This window comes from Schistocerca piceifrons, chromosome X (assembly GCF_021461385.2).
Source record: "Schistocerca piceifrons isolate TAMUIC-IGC-003096 chromosome X, iqSchPice1.1, whole genome shotgun sequence".
Classification (NCBI taxonomy): domain Eukaryota; kingdom Metazoa; phylum Arthropoda; class Insecta; order Orthoptera; family Acrididae; genus Schistocerca; species Schistocerca piceifrons.
In genome coordinates, this window is record NC_060149.1 from 138852329 (window position 1) to 138869631 (window position 17303).

Below are 17303 nucleotides of genomic sequence, written 5' to 3' on the forward strand. Positions count from 1 at the left end.
CGCTATACGAGATAGGAATAATAGATAATTGTGAAGGTGGTTCGATGAACCCTGTGCCAGGCACTTAAATGTGACTTGCAGAGTATCCATGTAGATGTGGATGTATTTTTTTTTTTTTTTTGGTTTAAGGGCGCTCAACTACTGAGGTCATTAGCGCCCAGTCACAATTGTTAGAGCACATAGAATCTAGTAAAACTCAAAGGGGGGGGGGGGACACCAGAAAGGTCTTACAAAGATGCAGATAAAATAAGTGAAGGAGTTAGATGTCTTTGGACAAGCCAGTCAAAGTAATGAAACGAAGAACACGAGCAGCTGCTCGAGCGTCATCAGCTAAAATATCCTGTAAAGTAGATGGCAGAGACAGGACAACACGAGATTGACTAAAACGGGGACACGACAATAAAACATGGTGCACTGTTAATGCATGACCACAAAGGCACTGCGGGGCTGGGTCACCGGAGAGCAGGTAGCGGTGGCTAAACCGGCAATGCCCAATCCGCAACCTGGTCAGAAGGACCTCTTCTCGCCGAGATGGTCGGGAGGAGGTTGTCCAAGCTGTTGGGAACGGTTTTACTGCCCGGAGCTTGTTTCCTTGAAGTGATGACCACGTATCCCACCACAAAGACACAAGCCTCTTACAAACAACCCCACTAATACCAGATGACGGGACATAATGGGAGGCTGGCCGAGGCAGGAGGACTGCAGCCTTGGCTGCAGCATCAGCAGCCTCATTCCCAGGCGCTCCTACATGGCCGGGAACCCACAGAAAGCTGACAGGAGAGCCATCAGCAGCAGAAGAATGGAGGGACTGCTGGATCCGTTGCACCAAGGGATGGACCGGATATGGAGCTCCAAGGCTCTGAAGAGCACTGAGTGAATCAGAGCAGAGTACATACGATGAATGGCGGTGGCGGCGGGCATACTGAACGGCCCGATGGAGAGCAAAAATCTCGGCCGTAAAGCTGGAACACTGGTCGAGGAGCCGGTATTGAAAGGTGCCGGCCCCGACGACAAAGGCACAGCCGACACCATCGTCAGTTTTGGAGCCATTAGTGTAAATAAAGGTGTGACAGGCAAGTCGCGCACGAAGTTCGACAAACCGTGAGCAATACACTGCAGCCGGAGTACCCTTCTTCGGGAGCGAGCTGAGGTCGAGATAGATATGAACCAGAGCCTGGAGCCACGGTGGTGTCGGGCTCTCACCCTCTCTGAAGGTGGTAGGGAGGGCAAAATCCAATTGTCGAAGCAGGCGACGAAAACGGACTCCAGGGGGCAGCAGGGCAGACACATACAACCCATTCGAAAGTAAAGTTCTATGTACTGACTTGGCAGAAGATCCTAAGAAATTTTGGTCTTATGTCAAAGCGGTAGGTGGATCAAAACAAAATGTCCAGAGACTCTGTGACCAAAATGGTACTGAAACAGAGGATGACAGACTAAAGGCCGGAATACTAAATGTCTTTTTCCAAAGCTGTTTCACAGAGGAAGACTGCGCTGTAGTTCCTTCTCTAGATTGTCGCACAGATGATAAAATGGTAGATATCGAAATAGACGACAAAGGGATAGAGAAACAATTAAAATCGCTCAAAAGAGGAAAGGCCGCTGGACCTGATGGGATACCAGTTCGATTTTACACAGAGTACGCGAAGGAACTTGCCCCCCTTCTTGCAGCGGTGTTCCATAGGTCTCTAGAAGAGCGTAGCGTTCCAAAAGATTGGAGAAGGGCACAGGTCCTCCCCGTTTTCAAGTAGGGACGTCGAACAGATGTGCAGAACTATAGACCTATATCTCTAACGAAGATCAGTTGTAGAATTTTGGAACACGTATTATGTTCGAGTATAATGACTTTTCTGGAAACTAGAAATCTACTCTGTAGGAATCAGCATGGGTTTCGAAAAAGACGATCGTGTGAAACCCAGCTCGCGCTATTCGTCCACGAGACTCAGAGGGCCATAGACACGGGTTCACAGGTAGGTGCCGTGTTTCTTGACTTCCGCAAGGCGTTTGATACAGTTCCCCACAGTCGTTTAATGAACAAAGTAAGAGCATGTGGCCTATCAGGCCAATTGTGTGATTGGATTGAAGAGTTCCTAGATAACAGAACGCAGCATTTCATTCTCAATGGAGAGAAGTAAGAGTGATTTCAGGTGTGCCGCAGGGGAGTGTCGTAGGACCGTTGCTATTCACAATATACATAAATGATCTTGTGGATGACATCGGACGTTCACTGAGGTTTTTTGCGGATGATGCTGTGGTATATCGAGAGGTTGTAACAATGGAAAATTGTACTGAAATGCAGGAGGATCTGCAGCGAATTGACGCATGGTGCAGGGAATGGCAATTGAATCTCAATGTAGACAAGTGTAATGTGTTGCGAATACATAGAAAGATAGACTCCTTATCATTTAGCTACAAAATAGCAGGTCAGCAACTGGAAGCAGTTAATTCCATAAATTATCTGGGAGTAGGCATTAGGAGTGATTTAAAATGGGATGATCATATAAAGTTGATCGTCGGTAAAGCAGATGACAGACAGATTCATTGGAAGAATCTTAAGGAAATGCAATCCGAATACAAAGGAAGTAGGTTAGAGTACACTTGTTCGCCCACTGCTTGAATACTGCTCAGCAGTGTGGGATCCGTACCAGATAGGGTTGATAGAAGAGATAGAGAAGGTCCAACGGAGAGCAGCGCGCTTCGTTACAGGACCATTTAGTAATCGCGAAAGCGTTACGTAGATGATAGATAAACTCCAGTGGAAGACTCTGCAGGAGAGACGCTCAGTAGCTCGGTACGGGCTTTTGTTGAAGTTTCGAGAACATACCTTCACCGAAGAGTCAAGCAGTATATTGCTCCCTTCTACGTATATCTCGCGAAGAGACCATGAGGATAAAATCAGAGAGATTAGAGCTCACACAGAGGCATACCGACAATACTTCTTTCCACGAACAATACGAGACTGGAATAGAAGGGAGAACCGATAGAGGTACTCAAGGTACCCTCCGCCACACACCGTCAGGTGGCTTGCGGAGTATGGATGTAGATGTAGGGGTATTCAACATTTTAGCCTACCTGGACTACATTGGATGAAGAGTATTTTTCGGCTCCACGTAAGCACCTGATATACTAAACACTAACAATAACCACTGAGGAAAAAAGAGGAAAAAGAGAGAGGGGGGAATGGGATGAACCAATAAGAGAAGTGAGAATAGCATCGAGTGATGGGAATTTCAAACTGAAAATATTCAGTTTATCATAGCTTTACAGAAACAGAATTTTGTGGATTTTTTTACCGATGGTGTGACAGATGCTCACTTCTTGGGCCCCATTGATACTTTAGGCTACGAGTTGGATACCCGTGCTCTACAGCACAAGCTGTGAAAAAGAGCAACAGTGCGGAGGTTTGCGATTCACGAATCCATTCGTTCAGCCTAGAATGGCTTATACCACGTGTTGCATTTACATCTACGTCTCTACTCTACCCATCCTCAAGAAGTGCGTAGAAAAGGGTACATTTCATCATACCAAATAAACTACTGTAAAATATAAAATTAACATCTTGAAGCAATGTTTGTATAGAAATTAGGTTTTGTTCTTTCGTTGTATTTGTACATTAGTACCGCAATGTTAACCGTCTTCGGGGAAATAGAATTTATGGAAGAAGAAGTTATCAACCACTGTAAATGACCACCAAGATATCCACAAAATTCTAGATTCAGCTATCTGTATAGCAAAGAACTAGTCCCTGTTTCAAAAAGAAACATCATTCAAAGATAAGGAAAAGCCTTGGTTGTCATCCATAATGTATCAAGTGTGTCTGCAGTGTTTTGGGTCGTAATTGACTGGAGGAACTTGTTCTTCACAGATGAATTTCGCTTAACTCTGAGTAATGCCTCCCGTCATAGCTCGTCTTCCAGAAAAGATGCAGTAGCCAGTACATTGTAAAATAAAGTAACGTGGAAAGAAACCCGTTTGTTGGTAGTTGGGCATTGACCCGTTGAAGCGTCGTATTGGCAGGGCATAGGAAGCTGCATCTCGTCAATGATGGTCGGAAGAATACCGTTGATTTCTAGAGGCATAGAAAGAAGTTGCCAGCCCCTTATGCGCAACTGTTCAGAACTCGTCCATACTTCCTTTCCACGGAAGGTAAGGCGAAAGCGCATCGGGCTGCAAAGGTTCTTGAATTTCTCTCAGGTGAAAGTATTAAATCCCTAAACTGGCCAGTGACGAGTGCAGAGTTCAGTCCCATTAATCTGTCTCAAATGTAGTCGGAAGCACGTCAGAAGCCTCTTCTGCCAATACAGATTTCGAACCACCACGTAGGGAATGAAAGTATCAGCCTTAACAAACTACAAATACAACATTACAGTGAAATGAGAACGAAACAACAACCAAAATGTAGTCTGTTAGTTAAACCAACGTCTGCTGCGTAACATTCATTACTATCTGGACCTACCAGAGGGGCATTCAATGAGTAATGCAACACGCTTTTTTGTCAGCCAATTTCTGTCGAAAAATGCAGAATTTGCTGTGGGACATCGTAGAATATTCCCGCTTCAGCCTCTCTAGTTTCGTGAAGTTCCGATGGATGGCGGCGTTATAGGCAGCCTTTTAAATGGTGTGCGTTCCAAGCACAGAGCTGTCATTGAGTGTCTTTTGGCGGAAAATCAGAGCATTATAGATATTCATAGGCGCTTACAGAATGTCTACAGCGACCTGGCAGTGAACAAGAGCACGGTGAGTCGTTGGGCGAGTCATCTGTCGTCATCGCAACAAGATCGCGCAGACCTGTTCTATCTCCCGTGTGCCGGCTGGCCACACACAGCAGTGCAATGTTGGAACGTGTGGACACTCATTCGAGGTGATCGACGAATCACAATAAAACACCTCGCTGCACTCAAAGGTGTGTGCCCTCTGTATTTCTTGCCGCCCAACAGAAGACCATAAAGAGCAACGTGGGACCATCTGTGCGGAATTGCTCGTGCGTTACAAGGCGAAGGAAGGCCCAGTGTAGGATGCACTCCACGGGAACCGTTACGTGGATGATGGGAAGGTCTTTGATGCAGCAAGACGGTGGTTCCGACTTCGAACAGTAGTGTGGTACCATGCGGGCATACAAGCCCTTCTAGTAAGGTGGCGTAAGGCTATCGCATTCAACGGAGATTATGTTGAATGACAGGGTTTTGTAGCCAAAAGAGTGGGGAATAATAAGGCGTATTGGAATTATGAATGAAACCTGAATAAAACCAACCTGCTTTGAGAAAAAAAAATGTTGCATCACTTATTGAACGCCCTTTGTGGCGCATTTGGATTCTCTTCCGCATGCTGTCTACCAGGTAGTCCAGATGTTGCTTCTCCAGGCTGTCTGACTCTCTGACGACAGTCTTCCTGTGGTAATCCAGAGTGCGAGGCTAGTTACTACAACAACGCCCTCAAAGTTCCAACTGCTTCCAGTAGATGGCGGGTTCCATGTTGACAGACACCACTACCTAGTACATACATTTGATTATTGCCTTCTGCAGGAAGATGTTTACGAGGACGCCATGATGTTTCCGTGTAATATCGTCTTGGAAGACGCATCCACAGCCTAAACCTTGTCTATAGATTTGGACAACAGGTTGAAGGATGCTTTCTCGATAATGCACAGCACTGAAATTGCCATCGATACTGCTGAGATGCGATAGTTATCCGTACACCACACCTGCCCTGACAAGGGAACCTCCCCATCGCACCCCCCTCAGATTTAGTTATAAGTTGGCACAGTGGATAGGCCTTGAAAAACTGAACACAGATCAATCGAGAAAGCAGGAAGAAGTTGTGTGGAACTATGAAAAAATAAGCAAAATATACAAACTGAGTAGTTGATGTGCACCATAGGCAACATAAAGGACCCTATGAATTCAGCAGCGCCGTGGTCCCGTGGCTAGCATGAGCAACTGGGGAACGAGAGGGCCTTGGTTCAAGTCTTCCCTTGAGTGAAAATTATAATTTTTTATTTTCAGTTTATGTGACAAACTCATGTTTTCGTCACTTTTTTGGGAGTGATTATCACATCCACAAGAAAACCTAAATCGGGCATGGTAGAAGAATTTTTTACGCATTCGCTAAGTGTACAAGTTAGGTGGGTCGACAACATATTCCTGTCATGTGACGCACATGCCGTCACCAGTGTCGTATAGAATATATCAGACGTGTTTTTCTGTGGTGGAATCGGTTGACCTATGACATTGCGATCAAATGTTTTCGGTTGCCATTGGAGAGGCACGTCCTTCCGTCTACTAGTCGCACGATTTTGCGGTGCGGTCGCAAAACACAGACACTAACCTTATTACAGTGAACAGAGAGGTCAATGAACGAACGGACAGATCATAGCTTTGCGAAAATAAAGAAAGTAAACTTTTCACTCCAGGAAAGACGAACTAATGACCTCTCGTTCAGCAGCTGCTCACGCTAACCACGGGACCACGGCGCTCTTGTGCTCACACTATCCTTGATGTTGCATATCTTGCACATGGACTACTCAGTTTGTATATTTTGCTTATTATTTCATAGTTCCACACAACTTCTTCCTGTTTTCTCGATCGATCTGTGTTCAGTTTTTCAAGGTCTATCCACTGTGCCAGCTTATAACTAAATCTGAGGGGGGTGCGATGGGGAGGTTCCCTTGTGAATATTTCGGACTCATTGCCGCTTCTGAAACCGTGGGACCGTATGGCCGAAACCTGCACTGGGAGCGACGATTGCCAGGCAACGTACAAATCCTGTAGTCGCCGCTGATCAGCATCCGACGCCAGAGATCCAGGTTCCATTCCAAGATTTTCCTTGCACAACATCTTCGCACAGAAGGGTCATGGGGAGTTTGTACTGTTTTTCGTTGCAGACGCCTAGGGCCAAATTGATCATGTGGAGCTGATTGCATACTGTCTATACCTGGGCCAGTGAAACATGTCACTTGACAGCTTGCGTGTGGTTGGCTACACTTCGATTGCGAAGTTGCAATAGCTGCCACCGCACACGTCCACAACTCCGAAGTACATTTTGTAAATGTACGCAACAGTCAACGTTTATACATTAAGTGCAACAAAGTACGTTATTCTAACAATGGACCGAACGACGACGGAGACTAAGCGTTTGATAGTATATTGTTGTGTACATAGTTCCGCATAGTCAACGCGTACACACCTTTCCCACAAGAGCGCGCCCCACTAAGCACAACAGTGCAGGCGCAGCGCTCGTCCGTCTCTGCACTACGAGATGGCGCTGCCATAGAGACGGACCAAATTCTGCTTCCGCCGATCTGCGTATTAATATGTAATGCACCAATGAGATTTCTGCTAACATAGAACCTTTTCTCCTCGTGGATCACACTCGCGCAGTTATACATGAACGCGCGAGGTATTATAATGAGTGTACAGACCTCCGATTAGTCTGTACCAGTCTGCATTAGTCTGTACCAGTCTGTACGAGTTCTACATTTGTCTGTACCAGTATAGTCAAGTTTCAGTCTGCCCCCAATAAGATTACCATATTCCTGTACATAGCCATGAAGATAAATGTATAGACACTTTTGTCAAGTATCAGAGATATATGTGAGAATAAGATTGACATACCAATACCAAAGGAACTTCAGATTGTCAATTGTAAATAGTATCCAGAACCAAGTTAAGTAATTTTATGCTTGTTATTTTAATAAAAGTGTGTGAAAATTAATCAAGTTCTGTTTAAAGTTGGTCACCGTCAATCTGCTACTCTAAGGGTGCAAGTGGCATTTCTATCGTCTGACCTAATGGCAGAAGATAAACACGACATGATAAGACCACGAGACATATTGCTGACACTCGCCTACTTCGTTAGAGCGACAAGTCAAATAATCTGATGGTGTGTGTACTGAAGGTCTTCCAGTATGCACACCACATATATGAAACTGGGAAATGAAAACACCCGAAGTTAATGACAATATCTATCAAAAGTCATTCCAAATTGTTACAGTAATAGCTGCATGAAAAACGTCGTATAATAATATAAACCTAAGCATACCAAATAACACACTATCCACGCTCATAGAAAGAAAGCAAAACATGCATAATCTACCTGACTGCAGAGAGAAAAAGAATTAATTCTGTATACATTTACACTCACCAGTTTACGATGTCAATGGCACAATTCCATCCAGTTCTCCTTCACTATCATCGGAATCGGCACCAAAACCGTTTTCTTCGTCATCATCATCATCATCATTAACAGAAATCATTAATTGTTCGTGTTGTGTTGGCAGGAGAGCCAACACCGTGTTACTAGAGGAGGCCGAAATGCACGCGTTTCAACTCACGCAGGCTGGCGTGAGGAGAGAAGGACTATACCGACGTGAGGTCTGGAACATGACAAGGAATTAGAATTCAGAAAGCGGACTTAGCTAGTTTGATACTTAACTTTAATCCATTAATGATGAACGTCGCTCTTGACGGTACATGATTCACAATATTATCTGTTCAGAATAGTAACCGAATATGGCGCCTTGCTAGGCCGTAGCAAATGACATAGCTGAAGGCTGTGCTAAACTGTCGTCTCGGCAAATGAGAGCGTATGTAGACAGTGAACCATCGCTAGGAAAGTCGGCTGTACAACTGGGGCGAGTGCTAGGGAGTCTCTCTAGACTAGACCCGCCGTGTGGCGGCGCTCGGTCTGCAATCACTGATAGTGACGACACGCGGGTCCGACGTATACTAACGGACCGCGGCCGATTTAAAGGCTACCTCCTAGCAAGTGTGGTGTCTGGCGGTGACACCACAGTTCGTTTTCATTTATAATGCCATCTAAAGTCTGTGCTTCTCTTATCAGTTTAGCAACGTGGTCTACTTTTTTCCTCCATGAGGTAGCGTCTACAGTAGGAAGACCTTCACGTAGCAGTCTTTCCACTTCCGTTATAGTAAAAGTCTTGTTGTTACTTCTAATGTACGCCTTGACTTCACTCCAAACCAATTCAATTGGATTAAAATGGCAGTGATAAGGCGGTAGCCTAATTACCAAGTGACCCTGTTCGCTTGCAATTTCATCTACGACGTATTTAGGCGTCACAGGCTTATTTTGTTTCACGAGCGAGTATAACACCAGCTTTGTCATGCTCATGTCCGCAGCAATGTCTCTCGCCTGCAACCATTGCACCATAGTTTCTTTATGGTCACTAGTGGTAGGAGTTTTATCTAAAATCACGGTATGGTACGGTGCACAAAAATTGTCGGAACACTAAACTGGAGCAACAAATTTTTAAACCACTGTAGGAATCGTGGGCGGTCGATCGAATAACTAGAAGTCCTTCAGGCAGAAAGCCGTTTGAAGATCCTGCATGGGCCACAATTAATCGGGATCCTCTTCCTGTTGGCTGATGACCGCTGCTATTGCCGGCCGCGGTGATCTAGAGGTTCTAGGCGCTCAGTCCGGAACCGCGCGACTGCTACGGTCGCAGGTTCGAATCCTGCCTCGGGCATGGATGTGTGTGATGTCCTTAGGTTAGTTAGGTTTAAGTAGTTCTAAGTTCTAGGGGACTGATGACCACAGATGTTAAGTCCCATAGTGCTCAGAGCCATTTGAACCATTTTTGAACCGCTGCTATTCGGAGTATCATCTGTCCAGCATGTCTCAACCGATTCTCCAGCGTTGACCCAGGTTTCGTCTAATCATATGACTGAGTGTATGTCCTTTCCTACAATTTTGTGTAAGAAAATGGTACGAGCTGCAATGACATGAGCTTTTTCTAGTAACAGTTTTCGTCCATCTAACTTTTTAAAACGGAAGCCCATACTTTTTAATATCATCTTGAGTGACGTTTTCCTCCGTGAGAAAAGTTCACTTTCTTTTAAAGAAATCAGCAACTTCCATATTGTGGGGTATTCTTTGCTGTTATATGTGCCGACAAATTGCATCGGGGCGGCCGGAGTGGCCGAGCGGTTCTAGGCGCTACAGTCTGGAACCGCGCGATCGCTACGGTCGCAGGTTCGAATCTTGCCTCAGGCATGGAAGTTCTAGGGGACTGATGACCTCAGAAGTTAAGTCCCATACTGCTCAGAGCCATTTGAACAATTTGAATTGCATCGGATTGGAAAGAATCAATACCTGCAACACGACGAGGCTGCTTTTTTTACTTGCTCGGAATACTTAAAAACACACTGTTTCTTCCACAGGGACTTTCTTACACACTGTTTACTTCACTGTCTTGTAAATCTTGAAGTAGCACCCCTTTCCTTATAACTGTTCTTTCACTGAGTCCTAGAGTTTTTCGAAGTACCCTCTAAAACTTTATCGGCAGGAATCGACGCATGCTCATGAACAGAAAGAAATTCTTTTTCTTGCTCGCAAAACTCACACGTCCTCCGTACAATTGCAAAGCCTGACTATTTAATGGCACTCCACGGCGCAGGCGTTCGCGCACTAACATACAATGTTTACACGGAAGTCGGCAACGTGGTAGCGTCGACGCCGGAACTGGCTTTTGTTCGCTACTATACGGCGCTTGGGGAGTGACCTTGAAGTGACATGTTTCAGCGGCCCGGGTGGGTCCTTTTTTTTTTTTTTTTTTTTTTTTACATAGGTCGTAGGTCGAGGTAGCCTCCCAAGTTAACACCGTGTTGAATGAGTACTTTCACAAAACGAGGCTCCAGGCAAACCGAAGCAAAATAGGGGTCACAGCATTCAATCTCCTGTCTGCGTCGACGTAGCCTCCCACGTTAACACCATATTAAAAGAGTACCCAAGGAAAACAGGGGTCACAGCGTTTCATCTCCATAATAAAGAGGCGCAGAGGCAGTTACACATGCTATTGGATGGGATCAAAAATTCCAACTACTTCAATAACATTTTTGTGGCGCCCTCTACTTGTGACTGTCATTTATGCAGCATACACGAACCTGTCAAAGAAGCTTAACTCACCAGTACATCTACTGCACCATATTGCCAGTACAATTGGGGAGTAATCCTGCAGTTTCACTTATGTGCTCAGCTGATGAATACTGTGCCCTGCATAGGAAAATGGCACACCTACAAATAAGACAGAAGAGGCTATGAGAACCATTAAGGGCACTGCCAGGTCAACTCCCACCAAGTGGCGCCTCTTCTGTCCAATATTGCTTCTACTAACCTCAGAATCAAATGTGCCACATCTTGAAGCAGAGCGGCTATAGTGAAAGCACTGAATGTGACTATGGTGCAGAGACATACTGTTTTCAAAGGCTGCCTGGAAGACTGACATGAAGTGATACAGAGGGCCGCGATCTGGTTACGAAATTTAAACATTAACCTGTGAATACATTGTTTATGGATATCTGCGTATTCTGTAAAGGCATACGATGGTAATGATCCTAATGTACAAGAGCATGACCTAGTCCGCTTGTAGTTTTGGATGAGTATGTCCACGGCTATTCTTGTGTTTCAATAGAAACCGCTCACTTTACAACACTGTGTCAGCAGACTCGCATACCACTCATAATTTACACCGAGATAACTCACTCTAATACCGTGATTCATCTTTAATGACCTTGTCACTTCTATCAAAGGAAAACATAAAAACTGGACAATGGGCAAACTACACTCCTGGAAATTGAAATAAGAACACCGTGAATTCATTGTCCCAGGAAGGGGAAACTTTATTGACACATTCCTGGGGTCAGATACATCACATGATCACACTGACAGAACCACAGGCACATAGACACAGGCAACAGAGGATGCACAATGTCGGCACTAGTACAGTGTATATCCACCTTTCGCAGCAATGCAGGCTGCTATTCTCCCATGGAGACGATCGTAGAGATGCTGGATGTAGTCCTGTGGAACGGCTTGCCATGCCATTTCCACCTGGCGCCTCAGTTGGACCAGCGTTCGTGCTGGACGTGCAGACCGCGTGAGACGACGCTTCATCCAGTCCCAAACATGCTCAATGGGGGACAGATCCGGAGATCTTGCTGGCCAGGGTAGTTGACTTACACCTTCTAGAGCACGTTGAGTGGCACGGGATACATGCGGACGTGCATTGTCCTGTTGGAACAGCAAGTTCCCTTGCCGGTCTAGGAATGGTAGAACGATGGGTTCGATGACGGTTTGGATGTACCGTGCACTATTCAGTGTCCCCTCGACGATCACCAGTGGTGTACGGCCAGTGTAGGAGATCGCTCCCCACACCATGATGCCGGGTGTTGGCCCTGTGTGCCTCGGTCGTATGCAGTCCTGATTGTGGCGCTCACCTGCACGGCGCCAAACACGCATACGACCATCATTGGCACCAAGGCAGAAGCGACTCTCATCGCTGAAGACGACACGTCTCCATTCGTCCCTCCATTCACGCCTGTCGCGACACCACTGGAGGCGGGCTGCACGATGTTGGGGCGTGAGCGGAAGACGGCCTAACGGTGTGCGGGACCGTAGCCCAGCTTCATGGAGACGGTTGCGAATGGTCCTCGCCGATACCCCAGGAGCAACAGTGTCCCTAATTTGCTGGGAAGTGGCGGTGCGGTCCCCTACGGCACTGCGTAGGATCCTACGGTCTTGGCGTGCATCCGTGAGTCGCTGCGGTCCGGTCCCAGGTCGACGGGCACGTGCACCTTCCGCCGACCACTGGCGACAACATCGATGTACTGTGGAGACCTCACGCCCCACGTGTTGACCAATTCGGCGGTACGTCCACCCGGCCTCCCGCATGCCCACTATACGCCCTCGCTCAAAGTCCGTCAACTGCACATACGGTTCACGTCCACGCTGTCGCGGCATGCTACCAGTGTTAAAGACTGCGATGGAGCTCCGTATGCCACGGCAAACTGGCTGACACTGACGGCGGCGGTACACAAATGCCGCGCAGCTAGCGCCATTCGACGGCCAACACCGCGGTTCCTGGTGTGTCCGCTGTGCCGTGCGTGTGATCATCGCTTGTACAGCCCTCTCGCAGTGTCCGGAGCAAGTATGGTGGGTCTGACACACCGGTGTCAATGTGTTCTTTTTTCCATTTCCAGGAGTGTATAATTATTATGTTCTAGAAAAGGCAGTTAACTTTCAGAATATCGTTTGTTACGTGAGGTGACTCCAATGTTGCCGGCCGCTGTGGCCGAGCTGTTCTAGGCGCTTCAGTCCGGAACCACGCTGCTGCTCCGGTCGTAGGTTCGAATCCTGCCTCGGGCATGGATGTGTGTGATCTCCTTAGGTTAGTTAGGTTTAAGTAGTTTTAAGTGTAGGGGACTGATGACCTCAGATGTTAAGTCCCATAGTGCTTAGAGCCATTTGAACCATTTTTTGACTCAATTTATTTTGAAAGGTTGAACGACACGGAATGGAACGCAACAACGCTGGCAGCGGATCATGTGAGGCGTCCTATCCTCTCCCAATTAGTGCACGCTGTTCGGCGTATCACAAAAGCTATACACGCCAGGAAAAAATGTGAGGACAACATTGAAGGTTATTTTCTTAACAGGAGGATGCAAACAAGTGGTGAGTATCTTATTTGGAAGTATTATCACGTAAAGTGTAATATACCCATTAAGGTATGCTTTGAACAAAATCTCTTCTAAGATAATGAACACAAACATAATGGAGTTGTGTTGGAGCTGACAACTGTAAAGTAATCAATGTACACAGAAAACAAGAAATCTAGAACTAGATAATTACCATAATTGGGGCGAAGGGGGGGTTGGGATGTGGTAAGGTGCCTGGCATAATTTTAACCAGGATATTAACACAAAGCGTTTATTAACTCATTCTTCTGCCATATGGCAAACAAATCATTAAACATATTTCGACATTTAATAAAAGGACATTTAATTAATTCAAAAATAAAAGAAAGACCCGTAAAATTAATAACACGTAAAACAATTTTGAACATTTATGTGAGCAGCAATCATACAAGAATATGATTTGTATAATATAGCCCACCGATTACGGCAAGACTTTTTTGTAACGTGGCTTCGACACCGACTAAGGCGTCTTCACCAAAAAACAAAAAAATTCCATGTAGTAACAGATGAATAGATTTACGCGGAAATTGCTCTCGTCATATAAAATACTTCATAAAAAGATACAGATAAAAATTGCAGACATTGGAACTGTAATAAAATTGGTAATAGTAAAGTTACAGTTGCATGGTATAACACACTAAATCCTGCCAAGGACTGTAAGAGGAGGAACTGCATGATATCAACTTAGAAACTCCTATTTTTAATGTTATTAAACTACTGGCCATTAAAATTGCTATACCACGAAGATGACGTGCTACAGACGCGAAATTTAACGGACAGGAAGAAGATGCTGTGATATGCAAATGATTAGCTTTTCAGAGCATTCACACAAGTTTGGCGCCAGTGGCGACACCTACAACGTGCTGACATGAGGTACGTTTCCAACCGATTTCTCATACACAAACAGCAGTTGACCGACGTTGCCTGGTGAAACTTTGTTGTGATGCCTCATGTAAGGAGGAGAAATGCGTACCATCACGTATCCGACTTTGATAAAGGTCGGATTGTAGCCTACCACGATTGTGGTTTATCATATCGCGACATTGCTGCTTGCGTTGGTCGAGATCCAATGACAGTTAGCAGAATATGGAACTATGTACTATCAGCTCGGAGACCATGGCTGCAGTTACCCTTGACGCTGCATCACAGACAGGAGCGCCTGCGATGATGTACTCAACGACGAACCTGGGTGCACGAATGGCAAAACGTTATTTTTTCGGATGAATCCAGGTTCTGATTACAGCATCATGACGGACGCATACGTGTTTGGCGACATTACGGTGAACGCACATGGGAAGCGTGTATTTGTCATTGCAATACTGGCGAATCACCTGGCGTGATGGTATGGGGGCCATTGGTTACACGTCTCGGTCACCTATTGTTCGCATTGACGGCACTTTGAACAGTGGACGTTACATTTCAGATGTGTTACGACCCGTGGCTATACCCTTCATTCGATCCCTGCTAAACCCTACATTTCAGCAGGATAATGCACGACCGCATGTTGCAGGTCCTGTACGGGCCTTTCTGGATACAGAAAATGTTCGACTGCTGCCCTGGCCAGCACATTCTCCAGATCTCTCACCAACTGAAAACATCTGGTCAATGGTGGCCGAGCAACTGGCTCGTCACAATACGCCAATCCCTACTCTTGATGAACTATGGTATCGTGTTGACGCTGCATGCGTTATTTTTTCGGATGAATCCAGGTTCTGATTACAGCATCCAGTGAGGAATCCTGCATGTCTGCTCAAATTACACAGAGCCATTACCTTCGGCTCATAGCAGCAATGACAGCCGCAGGCAGTTTTTACTGGTAGTTGTTGTTGCGCCACGATATCGATGTTGACCTTGAACCTGCGCGCCGCCATCGTCCAAACGCTAACCATTTCTGCAGACCATATTAATGTACGTCTCCTCTGAATATGAACGTCCTGTCTCTAGTCGTTCATGGTGTTCTATTTTTTCTGAACACGAGTGAATTAAAATGAGTCTGAAAGCCGTAAAGAGATTCACGCAACAAACTGTAATCGGCATAAAGCGTCAGAAAGTACATGGCAAGCACGCAGATATGCTCATAATCATTGCCTTTTGAACTTAAATACATCAGGTCACAATTTATTTCTCGTGTTGAAGGATTTTTCGATTAAGGATTAATGGGAGAGTTATGTTGCATACCTTGGAAGAATATGAAAAACCATCAAATATAATAAATACGCTACTGGCCATTAAAATTGCTACACCAAGAAGAAATGCAGATGATAAACGGGTATTCATTGGACAAATATATTATACTAGAACTAACATGTGATTACATTTTCACGAAATTTGGGTGCATAGATCCTGAGAAATCAGCACCCAGAACAACCACCTTTGGCCATAATAACGGCCTTGATACGCCTGGGCATTGACGCAAACAGAGCTTGGATGGCGTGTACATATTTGATGGTTTTTCATATTCTTCCAAAGTATGCAACATAACTCTCCCATTAATGCTTAATCGAAAAATCCTTCAACACGAGAAATAAATTGTGACCTGATGTATTTAAGTTCAAAAAGCAATGATTATGAGCATATCTGCGTGCTTGCCATGTACTTTCTGACGCTTTATGCCGATTACAGTTTGTTGCGTGAATCTCTTTACGGCTTTCAGACTCATTTTAATTCACTCATGCTCAGAAAAAATAGAACACCATGAACGACTAGAGACAGGACGTTCATATTCAGAGGAGACGTACATTAATATGGTCTGCAGAAATGGTTAGCGTTTGGACGATGGCGGCGCGCAGGTTCAAGGTCAACATCGATATCGTGGCGCAACAACAACTACCAGTAAAAACTGCCTGCGGCTGCCATTGCCGCTATGAGACGAAGGTAATGGCTCAGTGTAACTTGAGCAGACATGTAGGATTCCTCACTGGCCTACACGCGAACCGCACAGTCAAATCAGTAAGTTTGAAAGAGGGCGCATTACTGGTATGAGAGAATGTGATGTATCCATCCGTGTGAGACCCAACTCGCTTTATTTGTTCATGAGACCCAGAAAATATTAGATACACGCTTCCAGGTAGATGCCATTTTCCTTGACTTCCGGAAGGCGTTCGATACAGTTCCGCACTGTCGCCTGATAAACGAAGTAAGAGCCTACGGAATATCAGACCAGCTGTGTGGCTGGATTGAAGAGTTTTTAGCAAACAGAACACAGCATGTTGTTCTCAATGGAGAGACTTCTACAGACGTTAAAGTAACTTCTGGCGTGCCACAGGGGAGTGTTATGGGACCATTGCTTTTCACAATATATATAAATGACCTAGTAGATAGTGTCGGAAGTTCCATGCGGCTTTACGTGGATGATGCTGTATTATACAGAGAAGTTGCAGCATCAGAAAATTGCAGCGGAATGCAGGAAGATCTGCAGCGGATAGGCACTTGGTGCAGGGTGTGGCAAATGACCTTTAACATAGACAAAGGTAATGTATTGCGAATACATAGAAATAAGGATCCTTTATTGTATGATTATATGATAGCGGAACAAACACTGGTAGCTGTTACTTCTGTAAAATATCTGGGAGTATGCGTACGGAACGATTTGAAGTGGAATGGTGATATAAAATTAATTGTTGGAAAGGCGGGTGCCAGGTTGAGATTCATTTGGAGAGTCCTTAGAAAATGTAGTCCATCAACAAAGGAGGTGGCTTAGAAAACAATCGTTCGACCTATACTCGAGTATTGCTCATCATTGTGGGATTCGTACCAGGTCGGGTTGACAGAGCAGGTATAGAAGATCCAAAGAAGAGCGGCGCGTTTCGTCAC

At 45.4% G+C, this 17303-nt stretch overlaps 1 protein-coding gene across 1 annotated transcript in view; it reads left to right on the forward strand.

The window, feature by feature from the left end:
* The window catches only part of LOC124722221, a 169990-nt gene that overhangs the window by 65112 nt on the left and 87575 nt on the right, over positions 1-17303 (forward strand). The window contains exon 3 of the mRNA XM_047247415.1: positions 13295-13467. Within this exon, the coding sequence (XP_047103371.1) occupies positions 13295-13467 (173 nt within the window). The remainder of the gene's footprint in view (positions 1-13294; positions 13468-17303) is intronic.